The sequence below is a fragment of the Glossina fuscipes genome, unplaced genomic scaffold, assembly GCF_014805625.2.
Source record: "Glossina fuscipes isolate IAEA_lab_2018 unplaced genomic scaffold, Yale_Gfus_2 3, whole genome shotgun sequence".
NCBI classification, from domain to species: Eukaryota; Metazoa; Arthropoda; class Insecta; order Diptera; family Glossinidae; genus Glossina; species Glossina fuscipes.
In genome coordinates this window covers 12,052,040-12,079,168 of record NW_023998417.1, presented here as the reverse complement: position 1 = coordinate 12,079,168, position 27,129 = coordinate 12,052,040, and the positions used below count along the sequence as shown (strand labels likewise).

General features: G+C 37.1%; 3 protein-coding genes across 8 annotated transcripts; 1 reads left to right on the top strand and 2 right to left on the bottom strand.

Annotated features, from left to right (window-relative positions):
• Positions 1–1,039: 1,039 nt before the first annotated feature.
• LOC119635179 (baculoviral IAP repeat-containing protein 6) lies at positions 1,040–22,369 on the bottom strand. Of its 4 annotated transcripts, none has more exons than XM_038029823.1 (38): positions 22,060–22,369; positions 21,283–21,596; positions 20,152–21,217; positions 18,499–20,092; positions 18,187–18,422; positions 17,843–18,118; positions 17,556–17,786; positions 17,042–17,456; positions 16,716–16,976; positions 16,474–16,640; positions 16,169–16,404; positions 15,969–16,089; positions 14,991–15,868; positions 14,513–14,925; positions 14,160–14,431; positions 13,930–14,108; positions 13,632–13,868; positions 13,313–13,462; positions 13,135–13,249; positions 12,582–13,075; positions 12,137–12,499; positions 11,810–12,074; positions 11,529–11,749; positions 11,335–11,452; positions 11,027–11,266; positions 10,776–10,957; positions 10,205–10,713; positions 9,691–10,127; positions 8,154–9,623; positions 7,547–7,819; positions 7,291–7,475; positions 6,775–7,216; positions 6,491–6,705; positions 6,235–6,429; positions 3,430–3,788; positions 2,866–3,349; positions 2,381–2,809; positions 1,040–2,316 (listed from the first exon to the last, which is right to left on the bottom strand). In XM_038029823.1, exons 1-38 carry the CDS (start codon positions 22,322–22,324, stop codon positions 1,768–1,770), a joined length of 14,856 nt encoding a protein of 4,951 aa, XP_037885751.1. In that variant the 5' UTR covers positions 22,325–22,369; the 3' UTR covers positions 1,040–1,767. The 4 variants fall into 4 exon arrangements, with proteins under 4 accessions (XP_037885751.1, XP_037885752.1, XP_037885753.1 ...); XM_038029824.1 differs by having other exon boundaries at positions 20,167–21,217; XM_038029825.1 differs by having other exon boundaries at positions 17,897–18,118; positions 22,060–22,368.
• Positions 22,370–23,082: 713 nt separating this feature from the next.
• LOC119634772 lies at positions 23,083–24,692 on the top strand. The gene is made up of 3 exons (XM_038029124.1): positions 23,083–23,309; positions 23,736–24,045; positions 24,113–24,692. Exons 1-3 carry the CDS (start codon positions 23,203–23,205, stop codon positions 24,590–24,592), a joined length of 897 nt encoding a protein of 298 aa, XP_037885052.1. The 5' UTR covers positions 23,083–23,202; the 3' UTR covers positions 24,593–24,692.
• Positions 24,661–26,294, bottom strand: LOC119634773 (histone RNA hairpin-binding protein). 3 transcript variants are annotated; one of them, XM_038029126.1, is made up of 3 exons: positions 25,845–26,294; positions 25,427–25,779; positions 24,661–24,917 (listed from the first exon to the last, which is right to left on the bottom strand). In XM_038029126.1, the coding sequence occupies exons 1-3, from the start codon at positions 25,905–25,907 to the stop codon at positions 24,749–24,751; spliced, it is 585 nt and encodes a 194-aa protein (XP_037885054.1). In that variant the 5' UTR covers positions 25,908–26,294; the 3' UTR covers positions 24,661–24,748. The 3 variants fall into 3 exon arrangements, with proteins under 3 accessions (XP_037885054.1, XP_037885056.1, XP_037885053.1); XM_038029128.1 differs by having other exon boundaries at positions 25,427–25,728; XM_038029125.1 differs by having other exon boundaries at positions 25,427–25,791; positions 25,845–26,292.
• Positions 26,295–27,129: the final 835 nt, after the last annotated feature.

The window sequence follows — 27,129 nt, the reverse complement described above, 5'->3', positions numbered from 1 at the left end:
GTTGTTGTTGTTGTTGTTGTTGTTGTTGTTGTTGTTGTTGTTGTTGTTTACATGAAATGCAGCCAACGACGTCGGCTTTTACTTACGTCAAGTACACAAGAAAACAAATTCATTTATTCTGATTTTGTATTTTATTAAAAAAAATATTGTTTTATTACTTTTCCGATTATAAAATGCTTTTATATGAATGATATAAATATAAATAAACATATCTGATAAAATAACAAATTTAAATAAAGGCAGCAAAGTCAATAAAGATTGCACTTTTTGATTTTAAAAACTATAAATTGAGAAGAAAAAAAAATAAAGCATCAATTTATATTAAACCATTCTGCTGACACGGGTGCGACATTGAGATACAAAATCCACGCCACAGCCTTTGAATGCGGTGGTATTGTTCAAAACCCTTTCAGTAGTATTCATAAGGAAGAGCTTTTCAAAAAAATGGAAGAATTATTTTTTAAATAAATTAAATTTATTATATATTGGTATTTTTAAAGTTATTAATGTAAGGATAATATGAACAACATGGATTTTACGTACCTTCATGGCGTCTTGAATAGCTGATGCAGTTTAGAATCCTGGCGATGTCATGGCACATTTCCACCACGGTCTTGCCCTTCATCTTCAAAACATCTCCGACCTTATCTTTGACTTGTGTAGGGTTGGAAGCAATAACTCGAAGACCAAAATTTGCCAGAGATCTATTAACCTTGACGATGATTCAGCAGAAAAACGTTTCCGTTTTCCTAATACGTAATACACCGTTGAGGAGACTTTATCTTATAAACATGACAGCTTAATTCGTCAATCGACTATTGGAATTGTAAATAGCGAAAAAACTGGGCACAAGAATGTGCGACGAGTCACGTATGGAAATGATCGCAGCAGATCGACTTATCGATAATTGTATCTCGCATTGTTTTACCTTGACAATTTCCTTTACTTCGAATGGATATTATTTAGAATAACTTTGAGAAGGGGGTTAGCTTAGTTTGGATTTTTTTTTTTTATTTCAAATAATTAAAAAAAAAAAGTGTTTTTTGTTTTATTTTCGATATACATACTGATATAAATTTATTTTATTTGCAGATAATTTGTGTAATCGGGATTGAATGTTAACACATATAGACACTCTCACATACACATACAAATACACATACACACACACATACACACACACATATATATATATATACAGACGCACACAAAAATTCATGAACCTATCGAGTTGAGTAATATAGTTTACCCTTCTGTTCTTAATGGTTAACGAATACATACACAATTACATACACATATATAGATATGCATTGCTGTATGTATGAAACTAAAAACAAACGGCATATATTGTATGTAGAATTACGTATAAAATAATATGAATACCAACAGCTTAAACATTTAAAAAGTCTACAATTTGAATATATATGTAATGTGGAAAGTACATGCGCACAGATTACTTGGGGCAATGTTTAAACAATAAATGTATATATAAATGTGCACTTGTGTGATTATGCGGACAATATATGTATGTATGTATGAATGCATGTATGCGGTTACAAGAGGGCGAGTTCGTTATTGTTTTCATTTCATTTCACATTTATTGCATTTTGCAACAGATCTTCAAAACCAGACTGATCTTGATCTTATTAGAATATGTATACGATTTAAAGCAGATATTCTGCTGACTATTTGCAAGGGTTTTTACGACAAAATTGACAACTGTTTTAATGCGCGTTTCAGTCAAACCATCGATGTATGGCTATAGCATCACCACCAATATTTACAGTTTTCAACAGCTTCTTCAAAATCATACGAATCTTCGTTAATTTCCGCAATATCGCTAGATGAGGGCTCATCTACAGTCGTACCCTTTGTAGTGCCATTGACTGGCGCAGAAGACTGAGATGGCATCGAAGAGACACTGTCATCGCTTATCGCGCTCGTTATGATCTTTTCGAGAGAGTCACTCTCGTTATTATTATTGCTACCGTTACTTACTGCTGTGGGCGTGTTAACGATAGTCGATTCGGTGACAATAATATCGCTGTTACTGTTACCACCCGCCGTATTCTCTCCCATTGTTGGTAAGGTCACGTTTGGATTGAAAGGTGAGTCTAAATCTTCAAGTCCGTCGGGAATTGTCAATTTAGCTAATTCTTCCCGTAAGTGTCGATATTGTCGTCGCAAGACCATTGAATTAAACGAAATCGTACGGCTGTTGCGTTCACTATATTGAGGTTTACTCAGCTCCTCAATCCAATTTTCGATTTGAGTGCAGATTTCATTTCGTTTAAGCCAAAAATGCGTGTGAATCACCTAAAAAACGATTTAGTTTAATGATAGCAACAAATTGAAGCACAAACAACAAATGAGCACGTACATCCTTAAAACATGGACTGGGATTTCGAATCTGCTCCAGCATAGCCCAACGTACGCAGGCCTGATAAATGTTGCTGTTGTATTCACGCGACGAATGAGTACCGCTCGGTGTACCGCGGCTGCGTTCGAACCCGGGCTCGTTAAAGTAAGGCTCGGGCACCAAAATCAACGATTGTATAGAGACCAATACTTGCAAAAAACTTGATGTTTGCGCGTTCCACTTTTCCTCAGGACGTCCGTGCCACGTGTTTAATACGGACAAGCACACCTTGCCGTCGTTATATAAATTGGGATTAAAGCGAACTGAATGACGTCCGGTTGTTTCTAAATTTATTTGCATCGGTTGATTTGGATAGTCAGGCGGAAAGAAAACGTCGAATTCGAAGCAACCGTTAGCGTAAGGTGTATCGGCAGGACCAGTAATAAGAACCTGTCGCAAAACATGAATTCCGCATATAAGGATCGAATTGGATTTGATAGACATACCTTCATGACATCTAAACGATCCGTATCACAGCGAACAAAAACTGAACTACTAAATGACAATGGCAAACTAGTGGATAGCGTAACGGCTTCTTGAGCCAGGCGTTTAACACGGGAAGGATGATAGCGATCACCAGCTAGCCTCACCATTTTTTCAAAATGATGAGAGACCGTAAACCGATAACCACTATTCTCGGCCTCAACAATCATGTCATATGTATCAAATTGCAGCTTCTTCATCACTTCTAAATAGCGTTCTTCGACCGATTGGCTTTGCAGAGATCTACCATTATTCAATATTCTTCCGTCTTTGTCTGCGCCTCGCGAATGCCCTTCCATAGGACCTATGACGTTAGTTGCTTTCTGTACTAAAGCTGTTGTCTCTTGTATATCGGGGATGAGTAAAGCCAAACCCTCATCATCCCCATCGTCAATGTTAACAGTGACCTGTTGCGTTTGACCTTTAATGTTTGACTTTTTGTTCAGTCTAATCAAAATTGAAAACACACATAAGACCACCAAATGCACAAAAGCCAAAAAAAAAATTTGTATATAATAAGCACATACTTTAAACGTTTAGCATATGTGTCCACACAAGTTTTCATGTTAACAAGCAGCTCGGCAATCGAAGGAGAACTTTTGCTTGGCTGGGGTTGAAGCAGAGATGTTAGTTGTTGGGAAAGGGACAAAGCTCGCAACAACTGTAGAATGGCCCGGTACAACGGAATGTGCCTAGTGATGTCAAGAACAGAGTCATTGCGTAAATAGGAACTTAATGCCGGAATTAAGCAGGACTGCTGCAGTAGCTGAAGAAACTGGTTAGGCAACTCGCCACCCAATTCATTTATCTCCTGAGGTGGCATTATTTCTTCGACTAAGAGAGACGTTGGTATTCGATCGCCTGGATTTACATAACTCGAGAGAACCTACAATCGCAACAAGTAAAAAAAACCCCAAATAAATAACCGACACATAAATTCAAAATACTTTCTAATTGCACTAGCATCCCCTCTCCCTCTCCCTCTCCCTTTTCGGTAAAAGAAATCGGCACATGGCCCCGCTTGACGTTGTTGCGGAACTGAACATTGACTAACAAATAATTTTAAATAATTATCTCTTTACATAACAAAGTTCGATATTTAGCGGACCAAATTTCCATCGTTCCAAGCATGAAACGACAATGAGCCTTATCATAAAGAGGGGGAAATCCAAGAAAGGGTCGTACACCCACAATAACATATGAAAAAGTAGAAGAAAATCGGGAATCACGCTCTGCGGTTAAGATTATTTGCATAAGGATTTAATTAATAGGTAATGAGTCGTCTTACATCACGAGAACGCTAGGCAATGCCCATGTTCACGGAATCCTGCAAGAAGTGAAAATTATTGGCCTCAGAGACCAGGCCACGCTTCCTTTGACTACTGATTGATTTGATTCATTCCATGAAGAATTTTTGTTAAGGCAGACTTTAGAAGAGGCTTGTGAAAATTCCTTGATTCACTTTAGTTACCCGGCAAGAAATCTCGAAAGTATCATAATGATGGAATAATGCTTTTGGCAGAAAAATGACAATAAAATTGGCTATCAAAATGATATATCGTTTGTTTGATCTCTTCAAGATATGAGTAAAATACATTTGAAGGGGTCCTCTTGCCTGATACTATGTAACGCTTTTGGTGGGTTTGCAAGTATATAATAAAAAATGATAGGATATCATTATGGTCACCGATAGTGTTTGAAAGCAATTATGAGAAAAGTGATTCTCAACTTCCACGTGGAACAACATTAACTAAATACCAGGTATCCCTAGCAACAAACAAAACTAAGTTATAGAGAACTAAGTTATTTTATGGCAGCCGCATTATTAAATACGAATGGCATTAAAAGAGAATAGAAGAATAAAATTGAATGTTTGCGCTAAAGAGAATAATGGTAATAATAATAATAATAGCAATAATAATAGCAATAATAATAGTAATTAAATAATAAAAATAATAAATAATAATAAAAAATATGATTCAACAAAACGCTTGTGCCTTTCATGTAATTTTAGAATTCATTTCAATGGTCCGAATAAATTATAACAATAGCATTAATTAATTTTACAGGCCAACGAGTGTACGGCGGTCCCACGGTTAACTTTTACGCCAAATTGTCATTATTTCATTGGTAAAACGTTCATTCATTGATAAACTCTGTTGTCGAAAGGGGTTACGGTTCATGTCATTCTCTGTCAAATTACAGTCTATGGACTGTGGGTAAATTTTGATAGTGAAATATTGGAAATTAAACATTTTTGACTTATATGGATTTACTTTTCATGAGAATGCTTATATGCTATGGTGTCCAAGATATAGACCTTTTTGACCCATATTTTATATAGCCAAGCTATATATCAAATTACGTTATGAGCCGATTTTGATCATAAAACACCACAAAATGCACATTTTTCCACTATAAAGGCGCCAATTTGCCATGAGAATGCCTATAGAGGGTAGAGCCCAACAAATTAAGGTAAATTTTTGTCGCCAATTTTGACCATAGAATATTGAATATAAGACCTTTCTGCCTGACCTTTATGAAAATTGTCTAATGGCATTCATATTGTCTTCATATATATATAGATTATATAATATTCTATCGTTTTCGGCAGGGGCATTTTTTTGTTTTTAGTCGTGAAGAAAGCGAAGCACTTTGGCGGAAGTAGTCGCAAAGATGCTCAAGCCATTTTCAATACTGGTTGTGTTCAAATGAAAACTCTCGCTAACTGTCAAATTTAATTAAAATATCTCCAAAATTGTGACCTGTAAGCTAAACACAAACGCTACATGGAGAAACGTCAGAGAGGCCGAAAAGACGGACATGAATTGATCGATTAATGTAAAAAATGTGCGTCTATGTCCCGCTCTTCTGAGTATTGTAACGATGTATGGCATAGTTGTTGTTTACTTTTATGGAAAAAGGGGAATTTTTCGCGTTTACCCTCTCAGTTAACACAAAATGAAGTCCGCGAAGTGAAGTCAGGCGACTATAGCATTTGTAAAGCAATACAAATTGAATTTCTGTCGCAAAAATCTTAAAAAACTAAGGCAGTATAAGGAGCTTTGCTGAACTGCTTGACAATAATTGATGCGATTAGTTTAGTGTAAACGTCGCGTAACGCTCGAACAACAACATTCCTAAGTAAGACGAAATTCGCAATTTAAAAGTTCATTTACAACTTGATCTTAGCAGTTTCTTAACACATTTAGTTACCCGCAGAAAAAGGGAAATTTCAAAATATTTTCAAGGTTTTTCTGAAACACGCAGCATCCCGGGCAATAGTTTTCTTCTTCTAATGGCGAATACGATAATGCAATAAGCAAACTTACCTGTAACAAGACTGTAACATGTTCTTCTTCACTCTTTTGTCGAAGCAACGCCTGCTCCACATTCCAAGATTGCGTAGTTGAGCCAGTACCAAATCCAGTTCCTTTAGCCCAATAAATATGGCTTTTATCGTCGGAAGTAGGCAATGAAGCGTCATCGACATTACTAACAGAATTTTTCAAGCCTCCGTTGGATACCTGATCAAAATTATTTATTAGTCTTGTAACGCGTTCTCAAGCATGAGTAACTTAATATTACCTCGGTTTGAGGACTAATTAACTGATAGTTAGGTGATTGATGAGTAAACACACCCAAACAATTCAGCAGTAAATGCATTGCTCCGACTTCAATTACCATACGACGTAGCAGCATACCATCATCGGTGGTTAGCGGGCAGCCGTCCAATAATTGGCGAAACACTTCAAATGGCATCGTTGGCAAAGATGGGGCCAAGCACAAGCTGTAAATATCATCTTTAAGCCCGCCAAGTGAGATTAAATACAGTCAACATAAATAATTTGAAATATATATGTGAAACCTACTTCCTTCCCCATCGCCAGTAACGCCCAGAACCAAACGGAGTAGACATTGAGCTTTCAATTTATCACGTAATAGCACATCAGAATACGCAGGTAAACGTAAAAAGAGACCAAACGCCGCTAACGAATGCTGCGGTACGGAAGTGATAACAACATGCTTAGATGTCGGTTCAGTTAATGAGTCCTCGAGATCTTCATAGATATCATCGTTGGGTTCCAGTTTAACCCAATCCGTCATTGGAGGACTTTTCTCTTTTTCCGGAATAGGATTTTGCGATTTACGTGCAGCACTATCAGTATAAACAGTCGGCAAATATAGAGCCAATAACGATAATCCACCGCGACTAGAAAATCGCTGTAAAGGCGACGACAAAGGCTCCATATTAACTGCCTTTACTTTCGATGAGTCATCGTTTTCCTCGGTGTTGACTTTACTGACGGGCACCTGTAGCGAAATAAGGTACGAATCATACAACTAAACTTAGATTTTTTTTTTGTTTCCAAATAATGTTCCCATACCAACGTTAGGGAAATGCAAGGCGTAGACAAAGAATGGCCTTTAGTTTGTAGCGTGGCAAGTAACTGCGAAATTGTTGTGTCACTCGAAATCAATATATCCGGATAATCCGGATGTATCAGTTGAACGTTACTAGTCACACTTGAGGAATTCGACGATGTAAGGAAATCCTCTAGTACCATGAATTCTGTAATAGTAGTAACGATATAGATAGAGAGAGATTATATTCATAAAAAATGGGGGGAAAATTATAGTTACTTGAAAGATTGGGAAAGAGTTCTTTATTATCTTTATGAGCAGCTGCTTGATTCTTTGCATCCTTGATACGTTTATCTTTAGCAGTGACCCCGGCAGCAACACTCAAAAATTCCATACCATTTTCTAAACCATTAAAGTTGATCGCTATATCTCCGTATGCATCGCTATGCGTCTTCCCACCCTCAAAGTGTTGCTTCAGCAAATCGCCAGTTAATCCACCTGACAATATTGGTGTGGTAATTGGTGTACTTGTGCTTTCATTGTGACGCGCTTCTACATTTACCGAGGAAAATGAATTACTATAAATTGTATTTTCGAGCGGTAAATAAATAAATGGCTGTCATTAATAAACTTTAAATCAATTTTAATATGTCCGACTCTACATTGAAATCACGATAGCATTTACGGTCATTTAGTGCGATCGATCGAAGGACTTGCTCAATTTGCTAAATATTGAGGCCGAAAATCAAGCAAATAATATAACTTTAATTATATCCGACTTTTGTCATATATAGCAATACACAAGTGGCGGATATTACATCGGTCGACTTTACTCGAATACAGCACTTTTTTTTTTTTTCTATGACGATTCCAATTCCACACTTACCAGATACACAGTTTTGCAGAATATCTTGACATTTGCTGTTCGTACTGACAGAGAAGAGTAGATGATGCGTACTTATGCGTTTTGAGGGATGATGATTTACTAAAGCCATTGATACACCGTTTGAAGCAACGGTTGAGTTAGATTGCAAAGGCCCAGATGATGGTAGCGCGGCCGCATATGGATCCCTTTTCTGAAGAGGTTGTTTGCTGCGCACCGAAACCAGAATACGTTCATTTTCAAGCAATAATTGTAGAACGAATTGACGCGTAAAACCGGATATAGCCACCTTCGAGGACCGATCATTAAAAGGCATACTGGAAATGGGAGGCGGTTGCTGAATGACCTCGATAAGAAGCATAGTCAATATGTCCTGATTTTTAGGATGGCAAGTCGTGACGCGTGTAAAGAAATTTATGGTCGCGCGTTCGATACGTATAAATGTTTGTTGCAATGGTTCCATTGGAGTATTTTGCGCGCCGCCATTATTGGCAAATTCTAGCGAGCGACGATTGCAAAGTAATGTCAATAACGATTTCCAAAATATGGAACCTTGCTTCGTCCCAAGCCAATCACGCATATGCCCTTCAGCGCAGCATTCCGAAAAGAAGTCCAATATTTTAGGAACTAAATGTGATTTTAGCAATGGCGGTTGATAAGCATTTTCTACATCGGTCTGCATACTCTCAATATTGTCTTCGGCTACCTTATCGGCGTCGGTGAGGCAGTCATTAAACATTTGGAAATGGACTGCCGGCAACTCTACAGCTTGCGGTTGTGGTTGTGGTTGTGGTTGTGGTTGTGGTTGCGACTGTTGCTCTATGGCGTTTAATGTTGAACAATATTCATAGAGAGCATAGGCCAAAAGTTTTGGTAAGTCAGAATCCACCAATTGATACACAACATTTGGCGATTGGCACGCTATCGCAATTGTGGCCAAATGTGATGGCCGCTGAAGTAATGTCGACAATCTGTCAACAGAATTGGCAAACCATACACTACCGCTAGCTTCTTTGCTGTCATCAGTCAGACCGCTCTTTAACTGCATTTCGATATCTTCAGTTGTTTTCATTTCGGTTTGCGGTAGTATGACATTCCATTTTTGCAAAAGGCGATCGAAGAGCGGCGGTTTAATGAAACAAAGTGAGCAAATTAAAGTATCGAATGAAATTTTTAAAGGCTCCTCATTTGCCAAACAATCAATCCAATACACACAAGCATCAAATATATCGGAAGTTAGATATTCTTGAAGATTGGCTTGACCTTCAGCGTGAACATGCCACAATATTGAGGCAATGCACTTAATGAAGCCGCTTTGAGGATTATTACAACGTACAATGTTAGTGCTATAGTTTTGTCTTAGTTTTACTATCCACTCAAGTAATACTTGCACTTTATCCAACGTGTATATATCTTTAGCGGTACAAAGATTATAAAGTAAATCACAAATGCTGTCATTAGAAAGTTTGTAGGCTGAAAAAGGAAATAACACTTGACATATTTAATTGGAGTACATTATCAGATATTCAGAACAACGCACCTTGAGGTGTTGTCCCCCAAAGTAAAACGTGTATCAAAGATAAACACAAATCACGACTGTATGCACCCAACTTTAGAAGAACGGTTTCAAGATTTTGGACTGTGGAATTTGGAATCATTGGCATTATATTCATTAGCGAACAACACGCTTCCAGGAAGCCGGGATAAGCTGCTGAAGCACCAATTACATCTGCAGCCAATTTTGAATCGGGTGGAGTTAAAGAAGCTGCTGTAAAGCATCGTGATAATATGCGAACCCATCCCACACTTGTCTTGGCGAAGGTATCATCATCAACACTGGATTCAAAATTAAAGTTTGTTGGATTAATTGTGCCCGCGCTACCACTGCTCACTGCAGATCCCGTTGCTGTCGATCCAAATATTGTGTTGCCTAAAACCGCAATTTGAGTTAGACCAATGCTTGGACTATCTTTTGGCCTGTTCGTTGAGAAACATATATGCATATAGCAATGGCATCGAAATGAAAAGAAGAAGGAATCAATTAATATTATTACCTGTACAATCTGAGTATCACACTCGTAGCTATTTCAGGTTTGGCCAATTTAAGGCGTATACATGTCATACCGGTTGTCGTAAGAGGCGGACCAACGGGTACGGGTCCCAAACCGAAATCTCTAGAAATTTCCAAAGCTACTGCCGATGGACACGAAGCTAAAGTAGGAGCATGAGGTTGCAATTGAACCTCGCGTAATAAAATGGCAGTGGGAAGAGTAATCGTTAAATCTGCATGCGACTCGTTAGGATAGAACATGTAACTCCAAGCCGGTGTGCGTGGTCGACGATGCGTTGCCACTGGATTGGAGATGAGTACATCAGCGGATTGTGCAGTCTCGTTCTCGGCGGATATTGCACAGAAAGGAGCAAAATTGATAAGACCATCTTTTAAATGGCGTTGCGCTTGAGCGCTACCCCCTGAATTTTTCTTAACATTATTATTGCTCGACGTATGAAAGACCATTTTAAGTTTTGTGTCTCTTGTAATATGCTGCATTATTAACGAAATCTATAAATGAACAAAGATGAAATTGTCACACTACTTCGCTTATTTCGCTGCAAAAGCCTTACCAGTCCGGGTTGCATATTAATGAGTGATTTGTTCAAATTTACTAAATTCTTGCAAATGATCTTAATTCCACCTAACTGAGTAAATATTTGCACTGCTGAAGGAACCTCTAATACCTTTGAAATATACCACAATAGTGGCTCCGATAAGTGCAAACGTGGTAATGCGTTGCGGTGTTGAATGCCTGTGAAACCGATGTACAAAATGTAGAAAATAATGGATTTTTTTTTTCTTTTACTTGTTTTATGCTTACTTGATTCAAGGTATTGACATATAGGCGCTACAATCAAGCGAGAATTCGAAACTTTCTCGCATAATGTAATAAGCATATTAAAAACCGCGTCTGCTGTTGTTTGCGGTTCTTCCAGAAAGAAATTCGAATCGGTTGGCTTGACGCTATATAGAGCCGACGACACCATCAAAGTAAAAGAGTTGCTTGAACAATGAGATAAAGAACCCAGCAATCGTTTCATAGTTGGAAAATGCCGCAGGACTAAGAGAAACATAGTTTTATATATGCATACCGGTGTGTAAAAAAAAAAAAAAAAAATGTATATTTACCTGTATCTGCTATGCAAGGTGTCTTAATGCGATGTCCTTCGATATTTAACTGTTCAGCCTTTATTTCATCTGTTTGGCTTTCTGTTGAAAGCTCTTCTTCTTCGGGAATTGTGACATCCTACAATTCAAAAAGGATGAAATCAGTGTTCCATATAAAGACAAAGATTAAAAAAAAAAAAATTTTTAAAAGTTACGCTTAATTGCCGAGGAAGTTCAGTTTGTATTAATGATGAGCACAGTTTAAGCAAACTGATAATTAGCGAATTGTCGGATATTGATGTATTATGTTTGGCATGATCGGATCCCAAAACATTGGCAAAAAGGCTACTAAATGTATTGGAAGCATTGTTAGCATCTGAAATTCTTTGGCACTGTAGTTTGTCACCATTCGAAATGTTGTTAAACACAAGAAAAGCTGTTCGAAGATCTCGATGAAAGAAGTATATTGAAGATGTGTGTTTAAGATAACACTTACATACGCACTCAATAATATGCAGCGATACATTCAAATCTGCTTTGTCATTTGGCATTGTTAATAAGTCTCGCACAAGTTGGCTTTGAGCATCAATCGGACCCAGTTGATTGCTGATCGCTCCTCCAGGTTGAATCAATTGAAGAACAACGTGCAATAAGGTATCTTTGAGCTTACGTTTACATGAAATTACGTCATCATTTGTTTCGCCCTTTCGATGCAACCAATGGAGCAGTTCATGAAGGTGTTTGCATATTGTTGGTCCTGCCTAAAATGCAAACAGATATGTACAGAGCGTCCAAGAACATATCACCACTGGTTGTAGCTTACACAACGATTTGTAATTATAGCCGAACTCATTCCATAACCAGAAAAGAAGCGAAGAAGCATTTTTTCAAAATTCTCATCATTGATAATAACCTCATTGATGCGCGTTGTGTCGGCCACCTCTTCTTCACCAATAAATTGGGAATTACATGCCAATAACAGACATTGAAAACCTAAGCACCAGGTACGCAACTTTACATCATTATGCCAAGCTAAAGCCAGCAATAGCCCTTGCACGGCATTCGCACCAAATGGTATCTTTGGTACATCAGCATTTGTAATGCCCGTATTAAACGACTTATCGGCCAATTCTCCGTTTAGTGTCAGCCACATTTGCAATACTTGTTCCAAATGAACCCATGTCTCCTTAAAAAAAATGAAAATAAATGAACAGTTCAATCAACATTTTGATAAGTTTCTAAACATCAGTCAAAATATGAATACATACTTGCAAATGCAAATCAGATAATATGCAATCAAAGACATTCTTGAACATATTGTACGTATTTAGGCCGCAATTGTATTCAGGCCCTGACCAAATATTGGTAAGATATTCCGGCCAAACTGTCGCCTCTGCCGCGTTTGTAATAACATCATTCGTCATGATTTGTGGCAACGAAGAGAACATATCCAGAGACGACACTACGGTTATACGACGTAAATCCATTTCCACATGCAAATTTAGGCCAATATCTAAACGGGCATCCATAGCGCCAGATAATGACTTGCAGAAAAAATTGAAAGTATTCTTATTGTTCGAGTTTTCTTTCCTCGCAACCGGTTTACTGCGCTCTGTAATATCGATATCATTTAGTATCTCGTCGAACTCTGTGTCTTCACATTCAATCAATGACGGTAAATACGGATACTTCACTCCATCGGTGTATTGTACATCGTTGCTGTTGATTTGGCTTGAAGTCAATGGTTGCGATAAGTAGGGAGCTAAAATACCCGTTATGTAGCCCTTTTTATTTTGATTTATTAGCAGTATGATGACTTACACGTGTAGTCCACGAATAAATCTTTGGTCTCATGCATTCCTTCCATAGGACGAACGGTATCATTTGTGGGTGTGGTGTCGTTATCTTTAAAGTGTTTGTCAGCGTCCAAGAGATCCTGTGTAGAACAAGTTTCTAATTAAAAATTATGGATTAAAAATTATTAATTGCGAAAGCAAACCTGTAACAAACAAGTTATGGCGTGAACAGCCCAGGGTTGATGTTGATCGTTCCAGACAGCCAGACGTATTAATTGCTCTAGTTGATTAATGGTTATAATTTTTGAAAGTTGAACCGCTGGACGGCACGCCGACACTAGGCGAGCAATTACCTAATTATTATTTCGGAAAAATAAAAGTAAAAAAATTTTATACAATTTAATGAGTTAATGTTTAAATTGAAATAAATATCTTACGCACTTTGCTAGTGAGTAAGAATTGATCAAAATTTTATACAATTTAATGAGTTAATGTTTAAATTGAAATAAATATCTTACGCACTTTGCTAGTGAGTAAGAATTGATCCATGTTGCAAGTAAAATCCATTTCAAGCAATAAAGCCACTAGACCGCGAATAACAATTAAAATATTATTTAGTCGTATTGTTTTTAAGCCTTTGTCGAAATTATTTTCACATTCTTGTATAGTATCTTTGCTTAGTTTAGGTAGGAGAACATTTCTATTGGATTTATTTGCCGGCTTCGGTTTCCCAGTCAGTTCCATAAAAATTCCCGGATGCTATATAATTGGAATGATAATTCTTAGTATTGCCCATCTTTATTCTTTATCCTTTTCGTACCTCATTTTGTATCATATAGATTTTCTTTCCCCAATCAGTGTAAGGTTGAAGGCTATATTTACTTTGCTGCACTATTCTCTTTTTAAAACATCGCAGTTGTTTGCCACCACCGTTAGACGATTGTGTTCGAGGCTTTGAAAATTCTGAATCACAACTCATGAATTCCCAACGGTTTACAGCTAGAATTACAAAAATTAGTTTTGCTTCTCTTAGCGTCGTAACATTTATACATTTATCCTTGCGATCGTTGCTATCATCCAGGCACACCGAGAGAAATAGTAAAAGCCACGAAATTAATTGTAAATCAGATTTTGACCACAAACCGCCGCTGGATGACTCATTATTAACTGGATATAAACCGACTTCAGATGCTTCTTGATAGTGAGGCGAAATAGGTGCCAATAATTTAGCTAACGTTTTTAATATCGCATCTATAACTATTGATCGGCACGTTCCCATAGCAATGCTTCGTCTTCCCAAGTACGTCAACATAAAAAATATCCTAAGCAAAATCAAAAACAATCAATTATTTTAGATACGAATAGTAAGCCAGTGAAAGACGAACTAAATCTAAGTTACATACCGATCTTGAGGGAAAATTTTCGTATTTTGGGAAGAAAATAATTTGCAAAATATATCTGCGAGGAAGTCCCCCCACCAGTTTTGAAAACAACACGTTCGTACCAATAAGGAGCATGTAGCTAATTGTATGTGGGCATCACCGTACACTACCAAGGTATCAAAGAGCATATTAGCCACTTCCATAGTAAAATATTGATGTAATGACGTCATATCTTTAAAATTATACTCGATTGAAAAGTTAAGTAACATTTCGACCAGAGTTTGCCCAAGCACTCGTAATTTATCCCGCGAAGCTACCTGCAAAGCCTGCATTGTGGAAATAGGCGGTACAGGAGATGCAATCTGTAACGAGACCTCTAGGCGATTGATTACATTTTGAATTACGTAAATTTGATGCTGCAGCATGATACATTCCTATTATATAATAGATGATAAAAAAAACTTCACTGGACATATTAAACGTATGCAATTAAACAAACCTCATAGATGCAGGTGATTTTGCTATTATCCAATATAGTAACATCGTCATCACGTTGCTTATTAATAAAAGCTTGCATGTGAGCAGCGTTTGTCATTTCCGAGTTAAGCAAAGGCGTCAATAAATCTAAAAGTTTGCAACTTGCTAAGCTATAGCGGCAGTGAACATCTTCATAAAGTGAGGTAAGGGCCTTTATTTGGGCCTGTATATTTTGTGGCGGATATTTCATATAATTTAGCAGTGGGTCGGCGTAACCGTCCGATTCTAAAACTATTACATGTCCAAAGAAAGAACCGATGGGTATTTTGCACTTAGTTGAGGACATGCCAATGCGTCCCATAATTGTGATTTTCATATATCTACATATAGGCGGTGGCTGTAGATCGCTGAGTACCAAAGTTTTAGTACCAATATCTGGAGCCACAACTAAGCGAACACTGTCAGTCTCTTCATCGAAGCACCAAATGTCAATATGCAGCGAAGCCAAATCATCGCAAGATGGTATAAAAAGATCCGTTAATAGGACAGGCGAACCAAAATCGAGTACAACGTAGCGACGTGCGCCTGAATGCATCCGATCTATGATTACCATCTGCTTTGGCGGTGGTGTTAACAGTTTATGCCACGCGAAAACATTGTTACAGTTGTTATTTGAATTGTCGCCGTTGGACACACCGTTTGGGTCTACAGACTGAATTGGTTCAAGTTTGTTACCATCGCTAGTGTTCGCGCCACTTGGCATAACATTTGCGTTCGTTTGTTTACCGCCTTCATAGATAAATTTAATTTTTGGCAAGTTGTTAGTGTATTTAGTTTTAATTTTTTCCTCCGGTGCACTATTCGACGATTCTGTGCCGCTGATTAGTGTCACATCTACGGCTGAGATTTCCGAAAGTTAAAGTAATGCAGATATATATATATATATATATATTCAGTGTATAATGATTTGATATAGATATGTTTATATTCGTTTACTTACGACCAATGCCGTTCGGCTTTAATTCGACTTTTTCCAATTCCATTTTCTTCGACTTATCCCATTTGAGTTTTTCCACAAGTTTATTAACATTATTTTTTACGTTATTCAATAGATCGTTTACCTGCAATGCAAATCCAAAAGGAAAACATTAGTTATATAATAGATTAGATATATAATACATTTACACTGTGTAGCATTACTTCTTCTGTATTAGATAAATCCACCAAGTTCGAGAGCATCGGCGCTGCCACCAAATCTTCCATATTTATATTGGAGGAACTATTCGCAGATACAGTATCCATATTATCTATGCGGGTAGCTTCTGACGATGCCGTGCAAGTGAAATGCAATTGCTCTACCTCAAGCAAGCCCCGCAATTGATTGCTCACACTTTTACACCTAATCAATTGTGGAAAAGTTCGCAAGTCAACACCGTCTGCAATATATAATGTATTCACACACACACATAAACACAAGATTCTTTCTTCAGATTTCTTTATCTTACCAATAGAAGAAAGTTTTTTTAAATCAATTCCGCCTGCATGAAAAACTCCAGCATTGGTTCGTATAATTGTGGTTAGAATCGATGAAAAATTTACATTGTTTTTATTGACATTTGTCAGATCGTAATCAAATATTTCCGGTTCAAAAGGAAAGCCGTAAAGACCAAATCTGTAATGAAGCGGTCACGTGCAGTAATCGGAAGCAAGCAATTGAGTTTTAATATATTTTTGAAAATTCACTAACCTAGTTCCTAGAAGAGCTCCGTAGGGATCCCAGCGCTTATTCATTTCTTGAGAGATTTCAGTCAGGAGTTTAATGCAAAGTTCAGGAATACCGTGATAACATTTTAGTGTTGACGTAACCCAAGTTAACGTTGCATACCAAGACACCACACTAGCATACTTAGCCAAAGGTAATTCGTTAAAAGTATTCGCAATAGCATCTCTCATGGCTACGTCTAAGGTGGTATGAGCTTGAATTTCAGTAGGAAGATTACAGATACCACTAAAACAAAATAGGGAAACATTTTTATGTTGGAAATTTGATAGAGTGCTGCGCTTAACGCTTACTCAGTAAGTAATACAACTAATTTTAGACATTTATGAGCCAGACTCCTATCACCGCGTATAATACATTGGCGTAATGTATCCTCCAAATACTTCTCTGTCAGGCATATGCACTCAAATTGCTGGGCTAGAAGATCTGTGTAATTTGCAGCGGTTTGTTTAGTAATTTGTGTCTTAATGCGTTCCGATTTTGGAGAACGATAGCGTTTCAGACGAATGCAACAAATCCAAATGAGAATGTCCAAAGACAGGTTCTTGGCAAGATTTGACGAGTGTTCTTCACTGACAATTTTAAATAAATTTTCCAGCAATTGATTACTTTCTAGCATTGCAATGCGTTGTAAACGCTCGTTTGGAATTTTATTTTGCAACTTAACACCGCGCACGTAAATGGAGATTTCGTGTAACCAATCGCAACCTAAAAGTAAAGCAACGACAACAAAGCGAACATAAAATTGTTATCGATGAACTGAAGGGAATAGGTGCAAGCAGAATGACGTGGTTTCGCTTATCATACCTATGTAAAAGTCATAACGAGCTTGTTTAGATGAGGTATTCGTAGGAAATGAAGTGGCAGTGGTGCTGGTTGTGGTGGTAGTTGTGGCAGAGAAAGAAGTGGTGGAGCTTGGATTGACCTTGGTGGTATTATTGGATTGATTTTTAAAAACAAAACAATGTGATGCTGATGATAAATTATTAGCAAATGAAGATGACAATAAGCGCATAATGCCACCCTTGCGAACAGGTACTGAAAATGCAATAATTATCAACCACATATGAAATGTGCGAACATAAAGCATGTACATTTTAAACATTCAAACCGATTAGCTCCACATGAAGGCGGGCAAACATACTTACCCCGATTTTTCGACGGCACCTCTTTTGACGGATCTGCCATAGTTTTGATATGCAACAGAAAGTTTCGCGTGCGTGTTTTAAACAACTTAGGCGATGTTAATGTCACAGTTCCACTCTGCTCGCCTAGATCCATACATGACGACAACTCCATAGGTCCGGCCAAGATCTCTGCGTTATGGGTTTGCAGGTATTCCTCATTCAAAACGGGATTCTCATTGGTTCCTGAAAAGTTGAATAAAACAAATCAAAATAAATAAAATATTAAATGCCGGTTAAAACATATCACACACCGTCCAAATTTCCCAGAGGAGCATCAACATTTTCATCCTCCATTAATTGATGTTTAAAACTGGAATGTTGGCCCTTCATGCGATAGCCGAATCCACTCGTATTCTGTTTAAGAAGAGTTACTTGTATGGCTGCCGGGTTATTACACTGTTGATAGAGGGTAAACTTTAAATCAATATGGCCCAAACTAACTGGCTGCAAAAGATTCAATTCGATGATGTGTTCATCCCACGTAGTTCTGTAAATATGTGTATATTTCATACAATAATAATAAACATTTATCCATACGAAAAATATTAAAACTTTTTCATTACGTATCATTGTGTAGACGCCACGTCTTCGTGAATTGCGTATCCTCTCCGCGCATATGTTGTGTTTGCTTGCGTTGTTTTTGTGCCTGTACTAAATCATTCCAACAACTGGGCACTTCAGCCGCGTACATAGTAAGGTTTTCATCGAAAAGCGTAAGGGAATATAAAGTACGGAGATCGTCTAAATTTAAGTCTCCAGTACGATAAGCCAAAAGATTTGTGGCAGCAGCATTCATAGATGACGATGATGGGGACGGCGACGACTGCACCGCACTACAATGCGCATTCGATCCTGATGGACTACAATCCACCTTTATGCTGGTGACGTTATGGAGATGAGTCTGCGACTCATTAGATGGTTCATTTTGGTGCTGCTGCAGCAATTGTTTTTTGCCACCATCAGTTACCGATAACTCCCCGCACTCCAGGGATTTACATTCCTGTATTCCAATTTTTATATTGCTTTCGTCATCAGCATCAAGCATTTCATCACCAGATTCGTTATCGGCATCATTAAGGGAGTAGAATATTAGAGTTCCACGACGAGTGCAACAGCACAGTCGTTCTAAACTTCGGCAATAAGCGACAGCAATAAAGTGTTGTTCTTGCTCCTTAATTGTGGTAATACATTGGAAATCTTGTAATGAATAAATTTCGATCGTGCCATCTAAGCATACAACACACAAGGCGCCGTATGTTTGACACACAACTTGATTTCCCGTTGATTCAACCGCGCCCAATAGAGGAAAATTGGGCAACACGCATAATTGTTGGGGACATTTCGTTCGACTAAACGAGAGAGCGCTTTTATGTTCATTGGGTATAATTCCATCAAGACAGTCGAACAGAAGAAGTTGACAACCTATTGTTGAGCAACCAATTTGATCTTGGCATTTATCATCCTCCATTTGATAGTCATCGTTGTCATTTTCAACGTTTGCCATTATAATTTTGTTCGTGCCCTCTTTGGGAGCCTTCATTTTTACAAGTTTGACCAACAACTGGTTGCAAAAACCATTGGTTGGCATTATTTCATCAATCTCTACTAGATCCTGTTGCCTTCCGAAGGTATCATCGTCAGTTAATGCATTCATTCGTTTAAGTATGGTACAACTTTCTACTACACAATCAATTTCGTCATTTACTACCAACTTAGAAGCATTTGCGTCCATACTAGCATGGTTGCCGCTATTTTGATTGTTGTTATTCACCGAAACATAATTATTTTTTTGCTTGTTGGCGGACATACTTTCCATCCACTTCTTCTTGATGTACGAAACCTCCATTTCGGTATCATCAGAAGGTATACTGCTACCGCCACCCCCTCCTCCACCAGAGACAGATGTGTCAGCATTGTTTTCAATTAAATTGAAAACTGTCAATTCGCAAAAGTGATTTATTTTTTTAAAGTTCTCCTCAAAATCGATGTATTCGATCGCTGCATCAGATTTATCACCGGATGCCCCTGCGCCAGTATTTGTTTTCTTTGACATAGGCACAAAGCCATTACTATCGAAACTGTCGGCATATTTCTCGAACATCGTAGAAGTATGTGATTTATTATCATCACGATTTTCGCCTGCAGTGCCATCACCCCCTGAAATCAAAAATTGAAATCACTACTGTTTACTATCGCATAAGAAGCATTTCACTAACGTTTGCTGTTGTTACCTCCAATACCGCTACCTGTAACTGATTTTTGATTATTGAGCTCGGTAATAACACCATCGCCGCTGCCTACGGTCTCCGTAGAACGTTCGCTCTCCACTATATTTAAGACTACCATTCGCAATAGATGTTCACCTGATGTATGCCGAGTGCTTAAACCGAGAACTAATTTAGATCCAACCACGCCTGCTCGCATAGTTGAAGTCGACGTGCATGGTGTAATTGGAGGTGCATTAGAAACATTTACACCTCCCCCTCCGTTTCCTGCCAAATTTTGAGCGGCACTCATAGCATACAGTCGACCTTGCGCCCTTGCATTGGGCAGAACACAAATAGCCGTCACACGCACCCATTCAAAATTATTTTCGCACTCTTCAATGTTTGAATTTCCCGAATTGCCTATAATGTCTTTCATCAGTGTAGCAATATTAAAGCAATGCATTTGTTTCAAATGACGTTCGATGCTCCAAATTGTAACGTCACCCGTGTGCGAACAACTAGTGCATAAAACATTTGCATAATCGCTGTTAGATATGACGTCGAAACCAAGTATTCCCGCTGTCCTAACTGCGGGATTAGTGGCATAGGTAACAGACAATGGAACGTTTTGCGTGTACTCGCCTTTTACAAACGGACACATAGGCGAATGCCGCTCATGTTCGCTCCATGGTTCATCGGTTTTTTCCCAACAAACAAGACATACATTACATGTAAAACACATGGCACGATCCTCTCCAGACGATGAAGGTTGATGATAAAATCCCGCCTGAGCCATCTGATCTGGTAAAGCCCATTTATAATCCATATGAGGCCACTTTTCAAATGTTTGCCTACGCACTGCTTCCGAATGCATTAACACGCGTTGAATATTATTACAATGCCAGTTTATGTCCGGAATGCGTGATCCAACTAACAGGTCTGTTAGACGCTCATTAATCGCAGATGCTATAGCTAAGACGGGTATGTGCCGTTCAAGCCGTTTCAATATAATAACCACGTTGTTAGCTACCAGTTTTAGACTTGAATATGGCACTTCCATACATATTGCATTCCACTGTAACGTAAAATCAATTATTTTTACATATTCCTTATATTAAAACATAGAAAAATGTTACGTACCCTCTGTGCTTTAATTCCCTTCTTCGCATTAGTCTGTGCATTCTTGATTTTCTCCATCAACTCATTGCTTACGTCATTAGGACATTCCAAGCCCTCATGCTCTAGGTCTTTTAGACATGCCTGGAATATTACCGCCTCAGAGAGCAACATCTCGAGCCGAACAATGTCATCATTCTGAGTGATAGGTGATTGCAATATTGTATCAAGCAATAACACTCCGTTGTAGTCGCCACGGAATCCTATATTCTGTCCATCAGTTATGAGGATCTTTTCTTGAAGCGGCATAAAACGCCCATAGAGCTTACAGTCAATATCTAAAAAACAAAAAACGAACATACAAATATGAAGAGTGTATAAAATATATAACTCCTGCGCAGCTGATGAAAAAGGACTGTGAGATTGATACAAAAAGCTTTTGTTGGCTATTCGATGAAAATTTTTTTACCTATTATTTACATACAGACTTTTTCGACATCTTAAGGGAAGCAGTTCGCCAAATTTACGAGTAAATGTTCGAATTGGAGTATGCAGAGAAAATAAACCATGATCCCACATTGCATTATAAAAATTCTATCCTCTTTACACACAACACAAACACAATACACAAATGCATATTAATTACGGTAAACGCACATAATGAAATGTATACTGAAATCTAAAATCATGACTCACACATACGCAAAAAAAAAAAAAAAAAAAAAAAAAAAAAAATGAAAAGCAAAAATAGCACAGCAAAAACTGTATTATTCAATCAATCACAAAAAATGTCTTATTTACCGTTTGCTAATTGATATGATTGCAAAATGACTCCAGAGTGAACATCGAGAACTTTCACTTGGCTGTTGCTGTCAAAGACAAGTATTACGTTTAAATGTGGATGATATACTATATTGCGTGTTTCGATCGGTATTTCATGAACTTCTCGACTGGAAGCTGAATTTGCAGAAGATGCGTTTGACGAGATGCCTCGGCCAGTATTAAATTCCGAAGTTCCTACTTCTAAATAGCCGTCCTGCTTCAACACTCGTTGCTCTGCGGCCATGCTTACATTGATTGAAAAATTAAAAGTTCTGCTCTTAGCCTTTACCTCCTAAATAATTTTATAGAAAGTCTTCGCAAAATCACACAAGAAAATTATTTGTTTTTAGTCACTTTTTCTGCCCTTTTAATATAATGCACGGTATTGCCATTACTAAGAATTATCTATTACTAATTTGCAACAACAACCACACATGGTACTAGTGGCAACTACATCAATATTTCAAAGCTGAAGTTATCAACTCTCTCCCTCAGCATGAAACAAAATTGAAAAGAAATTTTCCTTTAATGATTCGCAGTACTTGTTCCTGTTCATAATTCATGCAAGTTGAAGGTATGTAGGTTTATATTTTGTCTGTATTAAGATAGCGTCGTAATTTTTGAATTTTTTCTATTCTATTATCGGAATTTTTAAAAAATCTTACAAGAGTATGCTACTCTAAGCGGAATTTAAGCAAAGAAATCTTCTCTTCTAACTTGAAAACATTATAACATAAGGATATCTACTTATAGAATACTATTTTTATAGCATTTAAATGATTTCCTTAAAACAAATACCCGGAGTTTAGTCGCTGAACTTACTAATCTTTCATAATAGGTTAGACTAGCACTACCGGAATCCATTTCCTTATCATCTTTGTCATACGCTTGCGAAAAGCAACACTCTTATCTTATTCCTTCTTTATTATTCACAAGTCTTTTGGCAGTGATGTGAATTTCCTTTTTATTTCATCAAAAGTTTCTACTTTTAGATGCTCTGGCAGCCATGTTTGAAATTTTTCTTTTATTATTTATAAACAAAGAAATCTCCGAAACTCAAAATTAGTTGTATTTGTTTATTGGCTCGGACCAAATATAACATCCAAAACAAAGAAAAAAGTAATGAATAAGAATTATATTCAATTAACCAGCAATTGGAGCAGAAGTGGTGGATGTGACTTTCATGAAGCCTTCCTGTGTCAAACTGCGGATCCAGACATATTCATCAAGTAAAAATTGATTTAAATAAACAATTAGTAATAGTTAATTTATTACATTTGTAAACATGGTGGTTGGATGGATTCTAAGGGATGTGAAAGCCTTAAGAACTAGAAAAAAAAGGTATTTTTTGTGAAATCGACGCCATGTAGGCTTTTCGGTTTTCTCTGTTAGCGCAGAGACTCAATTATATTTCCTCTTGCTTTGGTTCGAGGATTTCTTGCCCCACAAAAAACCAACTGAATGTTTGCACTGTTGGATGTGAAAGCGTTATCGTTATTTATTTATGACCAGCAGTATTTAATTATAGACGCTGGGCTCGTCCGCCAATAGCTTTTTTGACATCTTTGCCGACGATAAATTCGGAACAATCAAAAAAGACTTAAGTGTTTTGATGTAATTACTTAACTAATGATAATGTTTTAAAATTACTGTAGGCCACCACTTGATCAACTTTTGGATGAAAACAGGGCGATATTGCTCTCTAACCCAAAATTAGAAGAAGAAAAATGTGAACTCTGCGCGCAGCTCTTTCCGCATTACAAAATTCAAGCCTTCAACATGGTGTGCAATGTGCCCAAGATAGAAATTTTCCAAGGTCCCTTAAAAGAGTACGTGGAAACGGCCTATGGCTTGTTAATAAACGAAACAGACGATGAAGCGGAGAGCCTTAACAATTTAGAACTCCACTGTTATAGATATGACGTAGAAGTGGATAAATCTGGCGTCACCGAAATAACAATAAGGGTATGATATGAAATTCTCGTATAGTCTCGCTTGTTATTAAATTAATGTCATTATTACCATTACTTAGTTTCTAACAGCGCTTTCCGAGGTGTGCATTTTTGGTATTTGCATACAAATTGCGCCCAATCCGAATGGTATAACTTCTTTAACCCCGAATACCGTTGGGATAATTAATGTTGAAAATGTGCAAACCATGCTTGCAAATAGTGCGCGAAAGACTACAGCACCTGCTGAGAAATATAAAAAATTTTTGGAGGCAATAATTAAATCGGGCAATAGTTCGGCAGCTAAAAGTTCGGCATTTGTTAATCACAACTTTAAAGCACTTAACCAACATGATGAGTCAGAAGACAGATTACGCCAAACAAATTTGAATAACGATAAAATTGAATTTGAAATGATCAGACATTTAATGGACCATATAGATCTGCGCTTCAAGGAATTTGAAAGCGTTATTCAGCAACGCATTAACGAGATCGAAGAACGACAATCCGTCAAGTTGGATAGAATCTTGAATATGCTTGAAAAGCAGCAGAAAAGCGATTAGTTTAACAAACTTAATGTTTGGACGTTTCTAACGTGAACGCGTTGCGTTTTGGAAAACAATTTGAAATATAATTTGTACACTTTTATTTTTATTTTCTAACTATAATATGAAAATTTATCTTGTAAAGTTATTTTTGCAATCAACTTTAGCTAACTTTCAATCAGAATCTGAATCGCTGTTGCTGTCGTCATTTGTACCTTGAGCATTTGGTGGATCATAAAAATGTAATTGCTTACGCCATATCTTTACTAAACCATCGAAAGCTCGGCGACTATATTTTCCATATTTGTCCGGTGTTTTAGGATGATCGCGCGTGCGTTCCAATCTAAGAGAATACGATATATTATTTTTCTTCCCCTTAAAAGTAAAATTCTCTTACAAATCAAGAAAAAATGGGAAACTTCACAGAAACAAAAACCCTTGATTTAAGAAAAATTTTCATGGAATATTAAGGAGTTGTTCGCACAACTTGCTATTAATTATTATCTTAAATTTGTTCCTCGATGCAAACTCTGTTCTGTCATGTGAGAAGCTATTGTTGTTGAGAACTTAAGAAGTTCATATAATAATTTAAATGAAGTTCGTAAGGATTTTAAGTGATAAGCGAATTTGCCAAAAAATCAATAATAATAACCTGTGCTAAGCATGTTCTTCGGTTATTTATTAAGTGTTTGCTAAAACTTTCATCGTCGGACGGTTTATTTAGCTGATAATAAGAGATTGTTTCAGAAGGAAATGGCATAAATATTATGGATATATCGGCAGGACAGTTAGGCTAAATATTGCTAATGAATTCTCTAAAGCAATGCAATTTTCTGTTAGACTGTACTGTACCTGGGTACAAGTTGAATATAACGTTCATAAGCTTCTGTATTTTTGCCATAATCAATTTGTTTTTGACGTCTGGACAAAATCGCAGTATCGGTTTCGGTCTTAGTTTCTGCGCAACTGTTACGACGTGAACGTTTCTCTGATCTTAGATGATGTCTTTCGTTACAACTACCATTGCTGTCACTGTTTGGACTGTTCGGGCTACTGGAGCGATCTTCACGTGGGCGGCGTCTTTTAAACGGAATTTTTAGTTTGTCCTCTTGAATATGGCGCTCAAACTTCTCTTCATTGGCGTCATCAAGAAACTTAAAAGATAGATTGCGTTGCTTATCATTCGCATCATATGCATTATTAGACTGAAAATATTCCTTTAAAGTGCGTTTAATTGCTTCGTAGAATTTATTCTTCTAATAAAACTTACGCATTCTTCACTTAATTTTGCCCAAGAATCGTGTTTCTTTGATACTGTGTTCTCAGCAGACATTTTTCATTTTATACTATTGTTAATACTTAGGACTAACACACATAAAGTCACTCGCTTAAGAGACCGCGCAAGTATTTGACGCATAAAAATCGCGCACCTCTAGCTTACCATATCGTTTGAATATGTAAATGCAAAGAAGCGACCTCTTTCGATTTCAATGAACACACAAAACGTTAGAAGGCAGAAGGCATTTCAATTAAGGTCAACAGAATAACAGTAGAATGAAGCAATAATACAAAACAATACATAATTACAATAATAACATAATAACATATTATACAGCATAGTAAATAGCATTTTCCCCGAACATAAACGTATTGACTCATAGTCTTTTCCAACATGACACGGGGAAATCGAATGTTATCGACGTATCCTATATCTTTTGAGAAGAAGAAGAAGGTAAATGTAAATAAAGAAAACAGTGAAAATAACAGAATTAATATAAACACAAATGGAGCAATTGTTTGCAATTAATTTTCCAAAAAAAATCGGAAGTTATGCTTTCAAAAATGTAAGACATTTCAATGCGTATTCACTGCTTGATAGAAATAATATTAATTGCAAAGGATTGGCTGTGACAATTGACTTGTATTTAGCCTTTGCCCGCTAAATTGTTACGTTCTTTCGTTTGTCCAGCCACGTAGTTTTATACTCCTGTTCGATAATAGCTTTTACTTCTAATAAAAATTTGTTCTGTTTCATTCGCCCTTGTCGCAAAGCCAAACTTCATAAAATGTTGCTTCAATAATAGTAAATAAATAGCATGTTATTTATGTATAATCTCGTGACTTTTATTATTTGATGCGTCCGAACATAAACGTATTGACTCATAGTCTTTTCCAACATGACACGGGGAAATCGAATGTTATCGACGTATCCTATATCTTTTAAGAAGAAGAAGAAGGTAAATGTAAATAAAGAAAACAGTGAAAATAACAGAATTAATATAAACACAAATGGAGCAATTATTTGCAATTAATTTTCCAAAAAAAATCGGAAGTTATGCTTTCAAAAATGTAAGACATTTCAATGCGTATTCACTGCTTGATAGAAATAATATTAATTGCAAAGGATTGGCTGTGACAATTGACTTGTATTTAGCCTTTGCCCGCTAAATTGTTACGTTCTTTCGTTTGTCCAGCCACGTAGTTTTATACTCCTGTTCGATAATAGCTTTTACTTCTAATAAAAATTTGTTCTGTTTCATTCGCCCTTGTCGCAA